This window comes from Argiope bruennichi, chromosome 9 (genome assembly GCF_947563725.1).
Source record: "Argiope bruennichi chromosome 9, qqArgBrue1.1, whole genome shotgun sequence".
In the NCBI taxonomy this organism is placed as follows: domain Eukaryota; kingdom Metazoa; phylum Arthropoda; class Arachnida; order Araneae; family Araneidae; genus Argiope; species Argiope bruennichi.
The window spans coordinates 29,568,288-29,584,951 of NC_079159.1; the positions used below are offsets into that span (position 1 = coordinate 29,568,288).

Here is a 16,664-nt window from a genome sequence, read left to right on the forward strand (position 1 = left end):
ATGTTTATAATATATGAAAATGGAAAAAATATTACAATACAAAATATTAAACTAAAGAATAGCAATGCATAGAAAGTAAAAGTTAATAATGCATGGAAAGAAAAAAAGAACTTAAATAAAATTAAAAATAACAATGCAAGATAGTAAAATAAAGAGTAGCATTGCATAGAAAGTAAAAATAAATAATGCATGGAAAGAAAAAAAGAAAAAAGAATTTAAATAAAATAAAAATAACAATGGAAGATAATAATAAAAAAATAGCAATGCATAGAAAGTAAAAATTAGTAATGAGAAAAGAATAAAAAGGAAAACTGAATTTAAATAAAATAAAATAACAATGTAAGATAATAAAATAAAAAATAGCAATGCAGAAAAAGTAAAAATTAATAATGCATGAAAAGAAAATAAAGGAAAAAAGGATTTAAATAAAATAAAAATAACAATGCAAGATAATAAAATGAAGAATAGCAATGTGTAAAAAGAAAAAATTAATAATGCATGAAAGGAAAAAAAAGAAAACGATTTTAACGAAAATAAAAAATAACATTACATGGAAAAAAATAGTGATACAAGAAAAGAAAAAAAAATAACGCATGAAAAGGAAAATTAAATAAAAATAGAAACAATGCAGATAGAAACAGAGCAGAATACTGAATCAGTTTGTAACAAGAAAAACAAAAATGAAACTTAAAAATTTCAGTGTAAACTACCGCAAAAGAAGTTTACAAAACTTTTTGATTATTAAGTTTTAACCTTTTTTACAATTTAGCAATTTTAAACACGTACAAGGAAACCGATTTATGAAAATATGTAAGAAGTTGGACGTTCACTTCCCGATATACTAGATATTTAAAAATGTAATTATTTATTTCCCGACTCCAATATAATATTGTAGTGTTTTCATAATTTAATTAACGATTAATCTGTTAGAAAATTTGACTCAATACTAGTGGATAAATTGGCACTGAATTCGAGAAAAAATTAATAAAGAATATTAAAAATTGATAACGATAGATTTATGATAGATTAATCATTCACAAATTAAAGATAAAAAGTTGAAAAAAAATAAATATGTAAAATTAAAAATTCTATGTTTTAATATATTAATAAAAGTTTGTATTAAAATTTTTGTGTGCTTCTAGGAAACTTATTATTCTCGAAGCACAGAACACTGTTCTGACAGGGTGGAAATTTTCTATATCAAGAATATTATTGTCACAATCATGGTACAAAAATGATAAGAAATAATGAAGTAAGAGCAAAAATTAATAAATTAATATAAATAATAATGATAAGTAAGAAAATAATAACAATAATAAAGTAATAATAAGAAAGAAACTAGCAACTATAACATAATAATAACAACGAATAAAAAGTAATTAATATAAAATTTAAAATAATTAAACTTTAATCCATCTTTCTTTCTTAAAATGCAATGGTATTTTTAAAGGCTGTTAATTTTTGATAAGTATATAAATATACTAATCAATATTATAGTAGGGTTTAAAACGGCAGAAAATTAATTCCTTGCTTAGAAGATATATTTTCGAACATGTAAGGTTATTGTAGAATGCAAATTTGTTTTAAACAAATAAATTCTAATATCATCCAAATAAATTTGAATCAGATTTTGTTCAATATCTATCTCTCCACGACTATTTGAAGTATAAAATATTCCGTAAACTTGTTCAAAGTATAGTTTCAAAACTAAAAATTGCACAAAAACCTATACGAAGCTGTGATTTATAGCAGGTATAAGTTGCTAAAAAATATAAATTTTAATTACAAAATAATTATAAATGTTAATATAATCTAAAACTTTTTTCAATTTAGGTCAGAATCAAAAAGAAAGAACATTTGTTATGTCAACTTGTTTCTATGAAAGAAAATAAGTTTATTTGCGAATGTTTCATCAACTCTGATAATAAAAAGAGTAAAACATTTTTTTGTTGAAACTCAAGTAATGGATTTACTCACCTCGAAACGGATTACATTTAAGATTTACTCCTTTTCTGCATACATTTACTCAATGGAAATACCCGTGACATAATTTTAAGTTGCTAAATAACATAAATTCTAATTACACAATAATTATAAATTCTAATATAATTTAAAACTTTTTTTAATTCATTACAAAATCAAAAAGAAAGAATATTTTCCACAACTTATTTCTATGAAAGAAAATAGTTTGACTTGTAGATGTTTCATCAAGTCTAATAATAAAAGAGTAAGATACTTTTTCTTGAAATTAAAGTAATGGATTTACTCACCTCAAAACGGATTACAGTTACGATTTACTCTCTTTCTGCATACGTTTACTCGATGGAAATACCCGTGACATAGGTGATAATTCCAACACGTCAAAGCAGACCATCAATAGACCAGAGCTCGATCATATTTCGCACTGAAAGCAACAACTAGTGCGTCAGAGAGAAGTAGTGATTATAGCTTGTTGAATCAAAAGTTGGAGTAGTGCAGTTTTCAGTTCCTATTTTTGTCACCTGTTCTTACGAGAGAACACTACATAAAAAGGAAAACTGGTTCTATGTTGCCAGTGTTTCACCTTGGATTCCAAGAGGTAAGGTACTTTCTTTAGTGAGCGTTGTTCTTATAATGAATGATTCTGCTATTTTTCGATTAAATGCTTTCTTTTATTCAAATGTAGATTTCTTTTAATGGGCCAGACTTTCTTTTATTATCATTTAGTGAAACGAGTTATTTTTAATTTATAGTTATATGATACTTGACAATCCATTTGCTGATACCTAAGCCATCCGTTTGAAACAATTTCGAATTCATTAAGTATATGTTTTGTTAGTTTTAAGAACACAAGTTTGCTTCTTTAATATGATACATATATACGATTGTCACGATTTAAATTCGAAATGAAGAATCTGACAAACTGAACAACTTTTTCATTAAAAAAATAATGCATATTTAAAATAATCAGAAGAAAGAAATAGCTTCCCAGCTCTGAGTAGTGCACCGAATTTACAAATTTTTATTTTGCATGAAACTTTAGAGAAAATTTTTTAATTGATTTATATGCTTTGTTAGTTTTAAGAGTACCAGTTTGTTTCTTTAATATATGCATGTCACGATTAGGATTCGAAAACGAAGAATCTAAAAGACTAAAAAAATATTTCATTAGAAAAATAATCGATATAAAATAATCCAAATAAACAGAAAAAAGAAATAATTCTCAAGCCCCAATAAGTGTACCAAATTTATCACTTTTTTTATTTTACATGAAAGTTTAGAGGGATTTTTTGAATTGATTAAGTACATGCTTTGTTAGTTTTAAGAACGCATGATTTGTTTTTTTAATGTGATTCATATATATGTTTGTCATGATTTAGATTCGAAAGCGAAGAATCTAAAAGACTAAACAAATATTTCATTAGAAAAATAATCGATATAAAATAATCCAAATAAACAGAAAAAAGAAATAATTCTCAAGCCCCAATAAGTGTACCAAATTTATCACTTTTTTTATTTTACATGAAAGTTTAGAGGGATTTTTTGAATTGATTAAGTACATGCTTTGTTAGTTTTAAGAACGCATGATTTGTTTTTTTAATGTGATTCATATATATGTTTGTCATGATTTAGATTCGAAAACGAAGAATTTAACAAAATAAATAAGTATTTCATTAGAAAAATAATTTATATTTAAAATAAACAGAGGAAATAAATAGTTTCCCAATCTCAATAAGTGTACTGAATTTACCAATTTTTATTTCACATGAAAGTTTAGGAAACCGAAGTATGCCATCAATAGTCTCCTGAGTTTCCACATATTCTATTTTTGAGAGAAATTTTAAAAAAAATATTCGGTCACTGTACGTCATTTTCGATGACAAGCCTTGAAAAAATCTAATACTGTCAAGTATTGTAATAATTGAGCTAATTTTTATTTTTTATGATAGCTCATGTACATCTAGATACATGCCATCAATAGTCTCCTGAACCTCCACATATTCTATTTTTGAGAAAAGTTTAAAAACAAAATTTGGTCACTGTACGTCATTTTCTATGACAAGCCTTAAAAAAAATCTAATACTGCCAAGTATTGCATTAATTGTACTAATTTTTATTTTCTATGACAGCTCATGAACATCTAGACATCAATAGCTGCCTACTTTTATCAAAGCTCCATTTTCGAGACGTATTGTAAAATAAGATGTGCAGAGATATGGCAATAATTGCTGACATAGCTAATCAATTTAAATGTCCCTCATTTATTTTGCAAGATAGAAATAATATTTTAAATCTGTAAACATTCCATTTAAAATGGAGTTTATCGAATTTTGTGACATATTATTTATTGCAAGTGATGGAAATATTTTATTTAGATCAATATTGTCTTGTATTTTAATTTGGAAAGTTTTATGAAGAAATTCGTGACAGAGTTGTGTCTCATGTTAATGATGAATTCAGCTTAATCAAACTGTTTACAATAGAAAATAGTTCATTTTATTAGATATGCTAAATATTTACTATATTCTAGTTCTATTCTGAGAACTGGGGCGTTTTCGTCATCGAAATTGGTCAAAATTTGAGTTATTAATAATGGGCAATTTTAGGGTTTAAATATTATATTTGAGTAGAAATTCAGTTTATATAGAAAGAATGAGTCGTTTTACTTTTAAAGTAACATATTTTTTTATTGATTTGGGTTTTTTTTTATCAATACAGAAAATGTATTATGATGAAATGATATTCAGTTTTATAGACCACAAATCGACATCTAAAAAAGGAATTCCAAATAAAGTTATGGAAAATTAGTATAATATATTAAACTATATTAAATAATTGCATTGAATTTATTTCATTTTAATGTAATTGAAATGAAAATAAAATAAAATAAAATATTGAACGACCTTGAACTTGAATATTCTAAAAATTACATCATGCTTTTCGTTAGAAATAGGATTTTAAAAAAAATACTACTTTACAGAAATAAATGTAAATTAATCTAATAGAGACTCATGCTAGTGATGCTTGAGAATATAAGCTTTTACATGTTTTTTGTTTTTCAATATATATATATATATATATATATATATATATATATATATATATATATATATATATATATATATATATATATATATATATGTAATGATATTTTAATTTAATTAATTTCCAAGATTTTATTTTAATTTAGCCTTTATAACTTCATTCTAAAAATATTCTCTTATTTCGTGATCCAGTTCCACTTTCGGTTTAATTAATTCCTCTGTAAAAATAATGCGCCATCAGTACTACGTATCAAGAGAAAGTGATATCTTCGGTGCCCTTAAAAAGGTGTCAAAGGTCAACATATGTATTGAATTGACACTTGGCCGGAAATCCTATGTTATATAAGACTAGTGATCATTTGTTTCGTCCCTTTTTTGCTTTCTTTCTTACCTATGCTTTTGTGCCGCACTGCGTCTGCTTGTAAATAAATTGCTTTCCCGAGATGGATATTAAAGAGAATTAAAAATACAACGTTTAGTCTATGTCTTCAAACCTGCACTCTGCTTCAACCAAAAATAATGTTATATATATATATATTGTGTGCGTGCGCGTGTGTATGTGTATGCTGAAATTTGTAAAAAAAATGTTTTGAATAGGAAATCTCATGATTCATATATGAGAAAAACCAGTAGAAGGGGTCTCTCCGAAACTTTCTCGCATACTCTTCAACAAACTTTACTCCTATAAAATTTTGGACCCTGGTGGAGAATGCAAGTCTATTGTATAGTATTGGGGAATGACATAAAATATAGATCTTTGCCGAGAATCTAGCATTTTTCCTGAATCTATCGCAAGAATATGTTTTTAAGATGCCTTTTTGACTACCGATGGGCACCAGCATTTATCAAGAAATTATAGTTGTAATGACAAGTCACAAGGAATATGTCGAATTTCATTCACTTAAATAATTGAGCTTACATACATGCGAAAATGCATATCTACAAACGGCAAAGTTTTTGGCAGATTTGATTCAAAATTGGATAGGAGTCTATATTTTAAATGATAAACTTGTATACCAAATTTTATTAACCTAACTTTTTGGTTTTTGTAGTCACTAAGTTTCTGGTACAGAGAGACAGTGACAGGCAGAGTTAATTTTTCGGACAGACAGAGTTAAAGTGAATGGATTTAGTTCAAAATTTGGTAACTTTCTACACATATAGCCGTAAGTCCATATACTAAATTTCACCCGCCTAACAAAAAGACTTTCTGAGTTATCGTTTTCACAAACAGGCATAATGCAAAAAATAAGTTTTTTCGAATTCAAAAAGACTTGACACGAAAAAATGCGTCAAATCTCGAGTTCGAATTTTTTGCAGATTACTATATTTCCTCTATACTAAGTACACGAGATAGTAAAAATGTACAGTTAAGGCTTAAGATGAAAATTATTAACAAGTATTTAACTATACATAATATATATGTTATTAACAGCCTGTAGCGGATTTCTAACTTGGCAGAATAGGCCTAGTGCTGCTGTGCCGAAAGCCCAATGGCTCTAGTTAAAGTTAAAAAGTATTATTAGTTTAATTGTCAAATATATAAATTTGTAAAAAAATATGAATTGCATGAATTACAAAATATTAAGACTACAATGTGCATTGCTTTGAATTATTAAAATAATAATTAAATTATGTTTTAACAATTCAATGCAATTGTAAGAAACATAATTGATTGTGTATTCCAATACACTCCTACTGGAACATTGATTATTCATTCAACTGGTTCTGGTATATTTAACTTGATAGATCACAGAAAATAATGATTTTTAATGTTATTTTGTTTAAAATTTAGGATTTCCTCTGTAATATATCATTATAATAAAATACCTTTATTTATAAGTAAGATTATTATTAACTGATAATTATTGCTAATATTTAAAGGATTTGATCATTTTTGTCAATTTTTCTCCAAATTAAATATACTAAAAAAATTAATAAAAGCATATAGATTTTCAAATATATTAAAATAAAAAATCAAACTGAAATAAATTATTAACACATTATTGAGCGAAAAATGTGTTGAAATATGAATCTAAACTGGGTAGTTATTAAAAGAGGTCCCAGGCATTCATTTCTGTATTGGAGCACAAATTTAATAGAAATGCATAGTATTTTAGTTAATGCATATTTATCAATCCTCAATATTTTTTATGGCTTCTTAGCCAATTTTTTTTTATCTTTTTGATTTAATTGAATTTTTTTCTTCTACAGATTTATTACACCATGATCAGCATCACTATTTTCAGCTCATTCTTTGGCCTTTTTATTGCATTCGCTTCTGCAGGAACGATTCCTAACTCACAAGCGGAGGATACAGAAAATATACAAAAATTAGCCATAGCCAACAATGAGTTGGCTTTTAATCTTCATCGGAAACTTGTCTCTAATTCTTCAAAGAACGTATTCTTCTCACCTCTGAGTATCTCCACAGCTTTTGGTATGCTATTTCGTGGAGCCAGAGGAGACACAGCCGAGGTGAGTTGCCAGAGATTTTATTTGCTTGCTTTAACCTCTCACAAGTCAATGTTCTCATACGAGAGCATCGAATGCAAAATTCATTTAAAAAGTAACGACCTTCATATTAATCTGAAAAAATGATTATTTATAAATAAAAGATGTCTTGATTTTTTAATACAACTAGTGGGAGTGGTCTCTTTGAAATTTTCTCACATACTCTCTTATGAAGGTTATTATTGTTCGTCGACGAATTTTTAGACCCCCCGGGATTTTGTGCATGCGTTAGGATGAGTTTAATTCGACAAAATAGGGATGAGAAGAAAGACGAAAAGAAGGGGATATTTATATTTGATAATAAAGTAAATTCCGAAAATGCGCACATCCTTCTTGCGTCTCTCAGAGAGATAGAATCGTCGAAAAGTGGTCTCAGGATACTAAAACAAACAGCATTCTCTTCATTCCCGTATAAAATTGTGATGTTTGGACAAGGGCATGCGTAGCATGAGTACTCCGATATTTATTTTCGGAGTTTCACCCATAGGAGCTACCTATTTCATTATATAGTAAAGAAAATAGGTAGTAGTGAATTATTAATAATATGCAATTGGAAAACAATAGTCACATAAAAGTTCATTAGCGTGCAATATTTAAAATTAATCCTTGAGATGTGTTGAATATGCAAGTGCAAAAAAACTCGAATATATATTTTTGATGCATTATATTCCGATCAAATGAAATCAAAAATTTGACATTAAATTACAATTGTAGTAAAAAATTCACATAATAAATTTCGTTTATTTAAGTTATCGAGTTTTTGAATTATCACGTTTATATGCACGAGAAGGTATAGACAGTCAGACAGTCAATTCTTTATAGGATTCTCAAAATTTCATATTGATGTCATAACTCTGAGTTTATTTACACAAGAAAGTACATACTAATAGACAGTCAATTGTCAAAAAATCAAATCCAAATTCGGAATCAAATTTGGATTTGATTCTGAATTTGATACACTTAAAATGCTAAATTTATGAAATAAATTTTATCTTATCTAGATATTTTCGTTTTGTAGTTATAATACCAATTTATATTCATACAGCCTGACAGACAGACCTACACTGGAAATGGATTTCGTTCAAAGTGTAATTTAAATATCTACAAATTTGGTGTGAAGATCGTATACCAAATGTTTTTGATTGTCTTTTCCAATTATTACAAAGGAAAAAAATGGACAAATAATAGCTAAATTTGGTTCCTTTATATGATTCTAGTATGGAAATAGTAAATGAAAAGATTAAGAGATGGGAAAGATTTGTCTGAAATTTTTGTAAAATTTTAGGCATGTTTTAAGATTTCAGGAAATATAACTAACGACGAATCAAACGCAATGACATTAATTCATAGTAAATACTTATTTACGCTAAAGTAAAGCTGGCTGAATTTCAAACGTACATTTAGTTATTTTGTAATGACATTTAAAGTAGCTTTGAATTGAGAAAATTCGCTGCTACTTTAATTGCATACTAGTTTCTTTCTTCACAATACTATGACGCTCCCAGTTCTCATATGAGTGACTCTAAAACTAAAAATCTGAGTATTTAAGGCGTTCTAGACTTCTTTGTTCAACATCAAAATTTTTAAGTGAAGGGGAGACTACACTTTAATTAGAAAGCAGGCGAGAAAGTTGCAGGAAGTTCACTCCCGATTTTTATACTTGTTACGTATTTATAAAATACAAACATATTTCTAATTTACATTTCTCTCATATAGATTTTCTGTTCTATAGTAATATCTTTAATGTTATCGGATCCAGAAAGAGAAAGTATTTTCATTGTCAAAGATTCATATTGCGATTTTGATGAATGTCCCCGCTTCAGAACTTCCTGATTAAGATAAACACGTGTTTGAAATTATGTCGCCATGCATTTAAATACGAATAAAAATAGAGGTATATGTCTGTGAGCGGGATATCTGAAGAACGCATTGAATTAGAAGAAGTTTAGTATGTAGTCGTAATACCGAATTTTTAGATTACTCCGAGAATTTGGACAAAATCTGTCTGTCCATGTGTATGCAAAACGAAAATCAAAAACATGAAAAAATAGGTGGAAGAAATGCTGTACATAATTTTATCGTCAGTATTATAAATGTGTATTAAATTTCAGATCAAATCCATTAAAGAATTGATAATCTGTCGATCAATATATTCGCGAGTATATGATAACAATAATTCAAAAGCCCCCTGATTTAAAAAAATGAATTTTTTTGCACAGTATTTTTAAACTATATATCAATGCTCCTATTTTGAAATTTAATATGCCAAAATTGCATACTCTTCCATTTTCGCTGTACTACGAAGAACAGCGTGCTATTTTTGTATTACCTTCAGAAATAGGAATTTGGGAAGGAATTCCTATAGACTTTGTAATTACCTTTGAGATTTTTTAGACTCGTTCCCATTATCTTTAATATGTTCAAGGCATGCGGAGGCAATAAAAAGACAGCGTTGTATTGACTATAGTATGTATATAAGAGTATTGAAAAAACTTTACTATATGCGCTAACAAGATCGCGCATTTGCCCCATTTTCTGTTTATTGTGATCCTTTATTATGTTTTATGATTTTGTTGTACTAAGCTATGTTATTAATTTAATTTATTTTTTCTCCTTTTTTTTGCTATTTTTTTAATTATTTATCAAGAATCTGTACATAGGGAAATGAATACTGATTGCTGACTTTATGGTTTTTGCAATTAGCTTTGTTTAATTTTAGCTTATATTATATGAAATAGTGTTTAATTAGAATTATTTTATATTTGAATGCTGATTATATTGGCATTCTGTGGCATTGCTTACAGAAAAAACTTGCAGATGTTAAATTATAAATTAATATATCCTCTAGGAACTAAGAAACGTTCTGGGCTACGACAAAGCAGATTTACCGAGTGATCTCGTCCAAGACACGTTCAACCGTTTCTTAAGCGGAGCTTTAGACACCACAGATTCCTCTGCTGGATATGTTTTAAAGGCCGCCAATGCTATTTTCATCGATAAGTTCTTCGAATTACTTGAGGATTACAGAGACGACGTTGCAAAATTTTACAAAGCTGCTGTAAGGAATGTGAATTTCTCAACAGATGCTACCGAAATAGTGGAAGAAATCAACAGTTGGGTCAGGGAAAAGACTAATGGCAAGATAGATAAACTTTTCGATGATCTGAGTCCATCGACTTTAATGGTTTTGCTGAATGCTGTTTACTTTAAAGGGACATGGCATGTTCAGTTCAATCCTGAAGAAACAACAGAAGAAATCTTTCTCAATAACGGTCTGGAATCAGAAGCAAAGTAAGAATGAATATCTTTATAAAAGTTTATAATCGATATTTATTTAACATGTAATGTTTCATATGAAGTTACTAATGGATGAATCGGTAATGAGTGATCTTTTCATTGAACTTGAATGTCATATAACATGACAAAAAAGTTGAGACTAGTTCTCACACATATATTATAATCAGTCTCGTATTTTATATTAAATAAATTTAACGTTTTTATGATTTTTGATATTTTTTGTTTAGGAAAGCATATGCATACTCTTACTTTTTGTTTATATATGAAAAATAATTTAAGCAACTAGGAGTTATCTTCCAAATAAACGCGCTATCACCTTATTGTTTAAATATTGTTATAAATTTGTAATTTTGCTACCCGGTACGAATAGTGTCATCCTGGGAAAAACCGTTAAAACCCTTTGTAAGATCTGTCCTGTGCGTCAATAACTTGAGAGCTTGGCGGACATTTGGCGACTAAATGAATCATACTGGAAAGTTCGAGAAGTTTCACGATCCATCCAGTAGGAACCAAGATACACTCAGATACGCACTGATTGGTCTGGAGGATTCCGCCCCCCCCTCCCTGAGCTATAAAAGACAGGCACTCTGAAGCTGCAGGGAAGAAGTGTGTCTATCGTCAGAAGTGGTGTGTGAGAGTAGTCGGAGTCGCCGACACGTAGAGAAACTGGAGGATTAAACAACAACAAAGCTGCTGAACTAGCAATTAAATGTGCTGCGTCATTACGATTTATTGGCGGTATTTGTAGAGAAAAATTTTGTAACAATATGAATTTTGCATATATTATTATATTAATTTATATAATTTGCATTATTATTTAATATAATTTATATAGTTTGTATTATTATTTAATATAATCTGCATTATATAAAGGTTAAAAGAAATTGTATTTTTAATATCAATTTAAATGATATACAATTTCTTCTGAATTATGCCAATTTGTTAAAAATATTTTATGCTGTATTTACGATGATAATTTCCACTTTATTTTCCAAAAATATTGTATTTTCATGTAATATTTGCAATAAATTCAAACCGTTTCCATGTTTCGTTATTATATCGATTTTCATCTATTGTTGAAATGAAAGAAGAAAGATTTTTGCCTTATTGTTTGAGCATTGTAAGTAAGGAATTTGAACGTGAAGTCACAATACCATTTAAGTCAAGGAACGGTTAGAAGCTAGCTTACCTTGACAATTACACTTAATGTTATTGTAATATCATTGGAAATTTTCACGTACATTTCTAAAAGAATAAGTGCGAGGATATTAAAATAACACGACTTTAAAGTCCATTCTAATTTGAGCTTTGAACATATTTTATTTAGGGAATTATTAACATCAAATTATGCGTAACATAATTAATTGAAATTAAATACAACCAGTATTCTCAGGTATCCAACTAGCAGTAAATTCTTTCTTGCGACTCCTTTTATAGTGCCGCAGTGGTCTGGTGGTAACTCCAGATAAAGTTACAGGTTCGAGACACGATTCCACTGAAGAACCATCCTTTAATCTGTTCTTGTGTAAATCTGTCTGGACCAAATGCGGTCCCTCTGGTGTGTTGTGGAAGTTTGGAAAGGGCGTGCCAACTTAGTTGTCATCCTCGTTCATCTGACAGCGGTTCAAATTACGTTCCTTACCAAATTTACCCTAATGTAGCTTTAAAACGGGAAGTTAATATAACGGAACTAATCCGACCTTTTTGTTTATCTAGAGAAATCAAGCGATCCAGGTCAGCTGAATGTCTAATTTTAGATAATATATGATGTTTAAATATGTCAATCACTAATGAACGTTATTTATTTTTCAGAAAGGTACCACTTATGCACTTGACATCCTATTTCCTGAGTGATTCCACGGATGATTACCACGCACTAGAGTTGCCTTACAAAGGAGGAAATGTCAGCATGCTCATCCTGTTGCCGAATGAACCAGATGGTCTCCACGCTCTTGAAGACAGTCTGACACCAGAAAAATTGGCCGATATCCAAGAAAAATTGGAGCGAACCAAGATAGATGTCTCTTTGCCAAAATTCAAACTAGATTTCGAGGAGGAACTCTCCGATGAAATGCATGCTCTTGGCGCCAATCAGATCTTTAAAGGAGATGCTGACTTTTCTGGAATGACTAAATGTGATGGCGCATTCGTCAGTGAAATTCGCCACAAGGCAATCATCGAAGTGAACGAAGAAGGGAGCGAAGCAGCTGCTGTGACAGGGGTCATCATAGACAGAATGAAATCTCCACATTTCAGAGCAGATCATCCATTCTTTTTTGCCATTGTGGAGAAGAGTAGCAACATGATATTATTCATGGGACATGTGAATAACTTGTAAAATTGATATCGTGGAAATAAATTTCATTTCCATTTCATTCAAAGTCGTCATTTTGATTTATTGCTTTTATATATATATATAGAAGCTTTTCATGCAGGGAACTCAAGTAAGTTTCGCCGAAACAAATTGCACAATCTATATCAATTTTATAAATTTTACAAGAAAAAGTCAACCCTTTAAAGGGCCATTTTTTTCTAGTCATATTATGTTAAAATATTTTTAGGCTTGAAATTAGAATAAGAAAAGGGATTCATTTAACTTATTAGATAAATTTAATTTGATTAATTAATTAATTTGGTTAATTAATAATTAAGTAACAAACCAAGACACATCATTTTGTGTGAGATAAAGAACTGAAGCATCTAAGTTTCTGTCTTTGTAAAAAAAATTGTCAGAACTTTTGTTAACCTACATAATTTCATACAAAGATTGATAAATTTGGTGGGAAGCATACTTCCTACGGTCCTAGAAAGAGTTAACTGAAGTGGTTTGCCTAAAACCCCCTAGCATACTACCCTAAAAAAACTGTTCCCGCTCTCCATTCAAAAACAAAAATTATGGACTTTAGACAAAGCCGTAAATATAGATATTTTTATTTCCCAGCAAGTAAGTGTTTTGTTCTTAGTAGCATAATATATAGAAAACGGTATACGCAGTGTAAATGCCTTCTCTCAACCAGTTTAAAACAAAAGCAGGCACAAAATAACAATTTTAGTAACAAGATCACATATCAAATTCCATTTATCTCAGCCTTTTTGAGTTATCTTTTTCCTACATGCATGAAAATGTACAGTATGATTGTAGACAACTGATGGATTTGGTTCAATATTAAATATATATCTAAATTTTAGGTGCAAAATCTGTGTATTACATTTTATATTATCTAGTTCCTATAGTTGTTCTTTTTCTAGCCATCATGTTCATTCACATGGACAAATTTTCTATGTATAAATTTCTTTCGAAATTTAATAGAAATCATATTTAACAGAATCGCACATTTGCTGCAAAGCATGCAAATCAAATTTCTTCTGTTTAGCTGAAAACATTTTGTTGTGATATCGAAAAATTTGTTTCGTTCATAAATAGACAGACAGAACAACTAAGGTAATTCCTTTTACACTTTCTCGTATACTTGGTATAGAGAAATATCGCAACCATCAAAAAATTCAAAGTCGATATTTTGACAAATCTTCATGTTTTGGACAAATTTTTGGAAAATGTCCGTCTGTCTGTCTGTGACAAAGATAATTCAAAAACGCATTGAGCTAGATGATTGAAATTTGGTATATCGTTTTGATACCAAATTTCAGCAAATCCGTTCAGAGGAAGTCTGTCTGCCCGATAGTTCGAATATAATTTAACACGATAATTAGAACACGAAAAGAACTAAATAGATAATATTCGATACACAGAATTAATATCTATAATATAGACATTGATCAAATTTTGAGCCAAATGCAATGAGGGGTTTACCGTCTGTCGGACTGTGCTTTCAGGAGCATCTAAATACGATAAATGAAAAGTGTAATGATTTAACTGTATCATATTAGGTATGGAATTTTGTGACTACGATTGTCATTCCGTGTCAAATTTTTGTTTCAATCGATTAGGGAAAACGTAACGCGTTTAAAACACAAATTCGATTTTCGGAAATTACTAACCGCATACCAGGTAACTCACCAAGTTTGACACGATAGTTTAGTTTAGTTATATTAACGTCCCGTTTGAAGCAACACTAGGGCTATTTGGGACGGACCTCGTAATTTTGAACCGCGGTCAGATGACGAGGACGACACCTGAGCTGGCACCCCCCTCTCCACATCACACCAGCGGTAGGCCATTTGGTCAGCACGTTATTAACGTATAACAGACCCCCTTACACGACGGTTCTTCAGTGGAATCGGGTCTCGAACCTGAAACCCTCCGGTTCTGAAGCCCGGACCTTACCACCAGGCCACTGCGGCCTCTTGATACGATAGATTCAGTAAAAATGCTAAATTCACACCATAAGTTAATATTTCGTAATTGTACGCCATTGCCATGAAGTGTGTTTCCTAGGATGCGAGAAAGTTTTAGGGAGACCATTTCTACTGGTTTTATTAGAGAGATTTGAAGCATGGCGTTTCACCAAAATTCCGTTTTTTTTTTTTTTTGTTTTTGTTTTTTTTATGATTACAATGTTTTCTCTTTGCATGCTTCATATACTGGGAAGTAAAAAAAAATATTTAAGAAATAATTCAATAAAGAATATTTTTAATTTTTGTTCGACATCTGATAGGAAAATGCAACCGGAAGTTTATACCATATGTGAAAATTCAGAAATGCCTGTTATTGTGGTTGCGAAATGTTCCCGTTATTTTTCTTCCTGTATCAAATTTTGGGAATTGGGTACCACCAATTTAATAAGCAACATAGATTCATTATTACAAAATTCCAAATAAATGAAACTTGCGTTATACAAAATAAATATATTTGTGGAATATTTCACACCATTATCATGATAATATTTATAGGTTGGTATGTCATCTATGTCTATAAGCTGCATGTGGAGATACACATAATGGAAAAATCATACAAAATATTATATAAAATGCGGACTGTTACATATATAAGTACAAAACTTAGCAATAGTTTTTCTTGTGTAGTACGTGTTAGTTGAGGCAGTCAGTTAATTAGTCTCTAATTCTTTTTAAAAAAAACTTCACTTAAACAATATTTTAACGTTTTATTCTATAATTCAGGAGTGTGCTATTGCACAAAAATTATTTATGCATTACTTTGAAATTTAAAAAAAGAATAAGATTTTCAATGACATTAATTTCATTCTCTACCAATTTTTCCTTCATTTTTTTTTTATCTTTAAGTGCATTTTAAAACAATACTTTTCATTGGTTTAGTTGCAGGATCTATTCAATTTTGTAATAAGATATTATTATTGTTTTCACACATTATTTCTGCTATTAGTTTAGTTTAGTTATATTAACGTCCCGTTGTAAAACAACATTAGGGCTATTTTGGGACAGACCTCGTAATTTTGAACCGTGGTCAGATGACGCTTATTATTTCTGCTATATAATTAAGAATGTAAAAATCTAATGAAAGTAAATGAATCGTGAAAACTTATCATTCTATGATATTTGGGTTTAAAGATTCGAATTTCATTTATTTTGATTTTCTCTAACATGAAGTATAGAGGAAGAATTGTAATCGTCAAAAGTCCGAACGCGAGATTTTGACGAATCTCCACGTTTCATATCTTCTTATGTCCGAAAAACGCATGTTATTTCCATCATGTTTATCTATCTGACTTTGAAAACGATAATTCAAAAACGCTTTAGTTAGACATTTTACATTTACATATGGGATCATGACAAAATGTATGGGGAGCTATCATATTTTGAACGGAATCCATTCACAAGAAGTCTGTCTGTTTGATTGTTCGATTACAAATGAACGCAATAATTTCAAAATGCAAAAAGGTAGATAGATAA

The 16,664-nt window shown here is 29.3% G+C and overlaps 1 protein-coding gene across 1 annotated transcript; it reads left to right on the forward strand.

Annotated features, from left to right (window-relative positions):
• The first annotated feature begins 2,397 nt into the window (after positions 1-2,397).
• LOC129985107 (serpin B4-like) lies at positions 2,398-13,210 on the forward strand. The gene is made up of 4 exons (XM_056095018.1): positions 2,398-2,578; positions 7,239-7,502; positions 10,387-10,829; positions 12,648-13,210. The coding sequence occupies exons 1-4, from the start codon at positions 2,546-2,548 to the stop codon at positions 13,171-13,173; spliced, it is 1,266 nt and encodes a 421-aa protein (XP_055950993.1). The 5' UTR covers positions 2,398-2,545; the 3' UTR covers positions 13,174-13,210.
• The last annotated feature ends 3,454 nt before the right edge of the window (positions 13,211-16,664 follow it).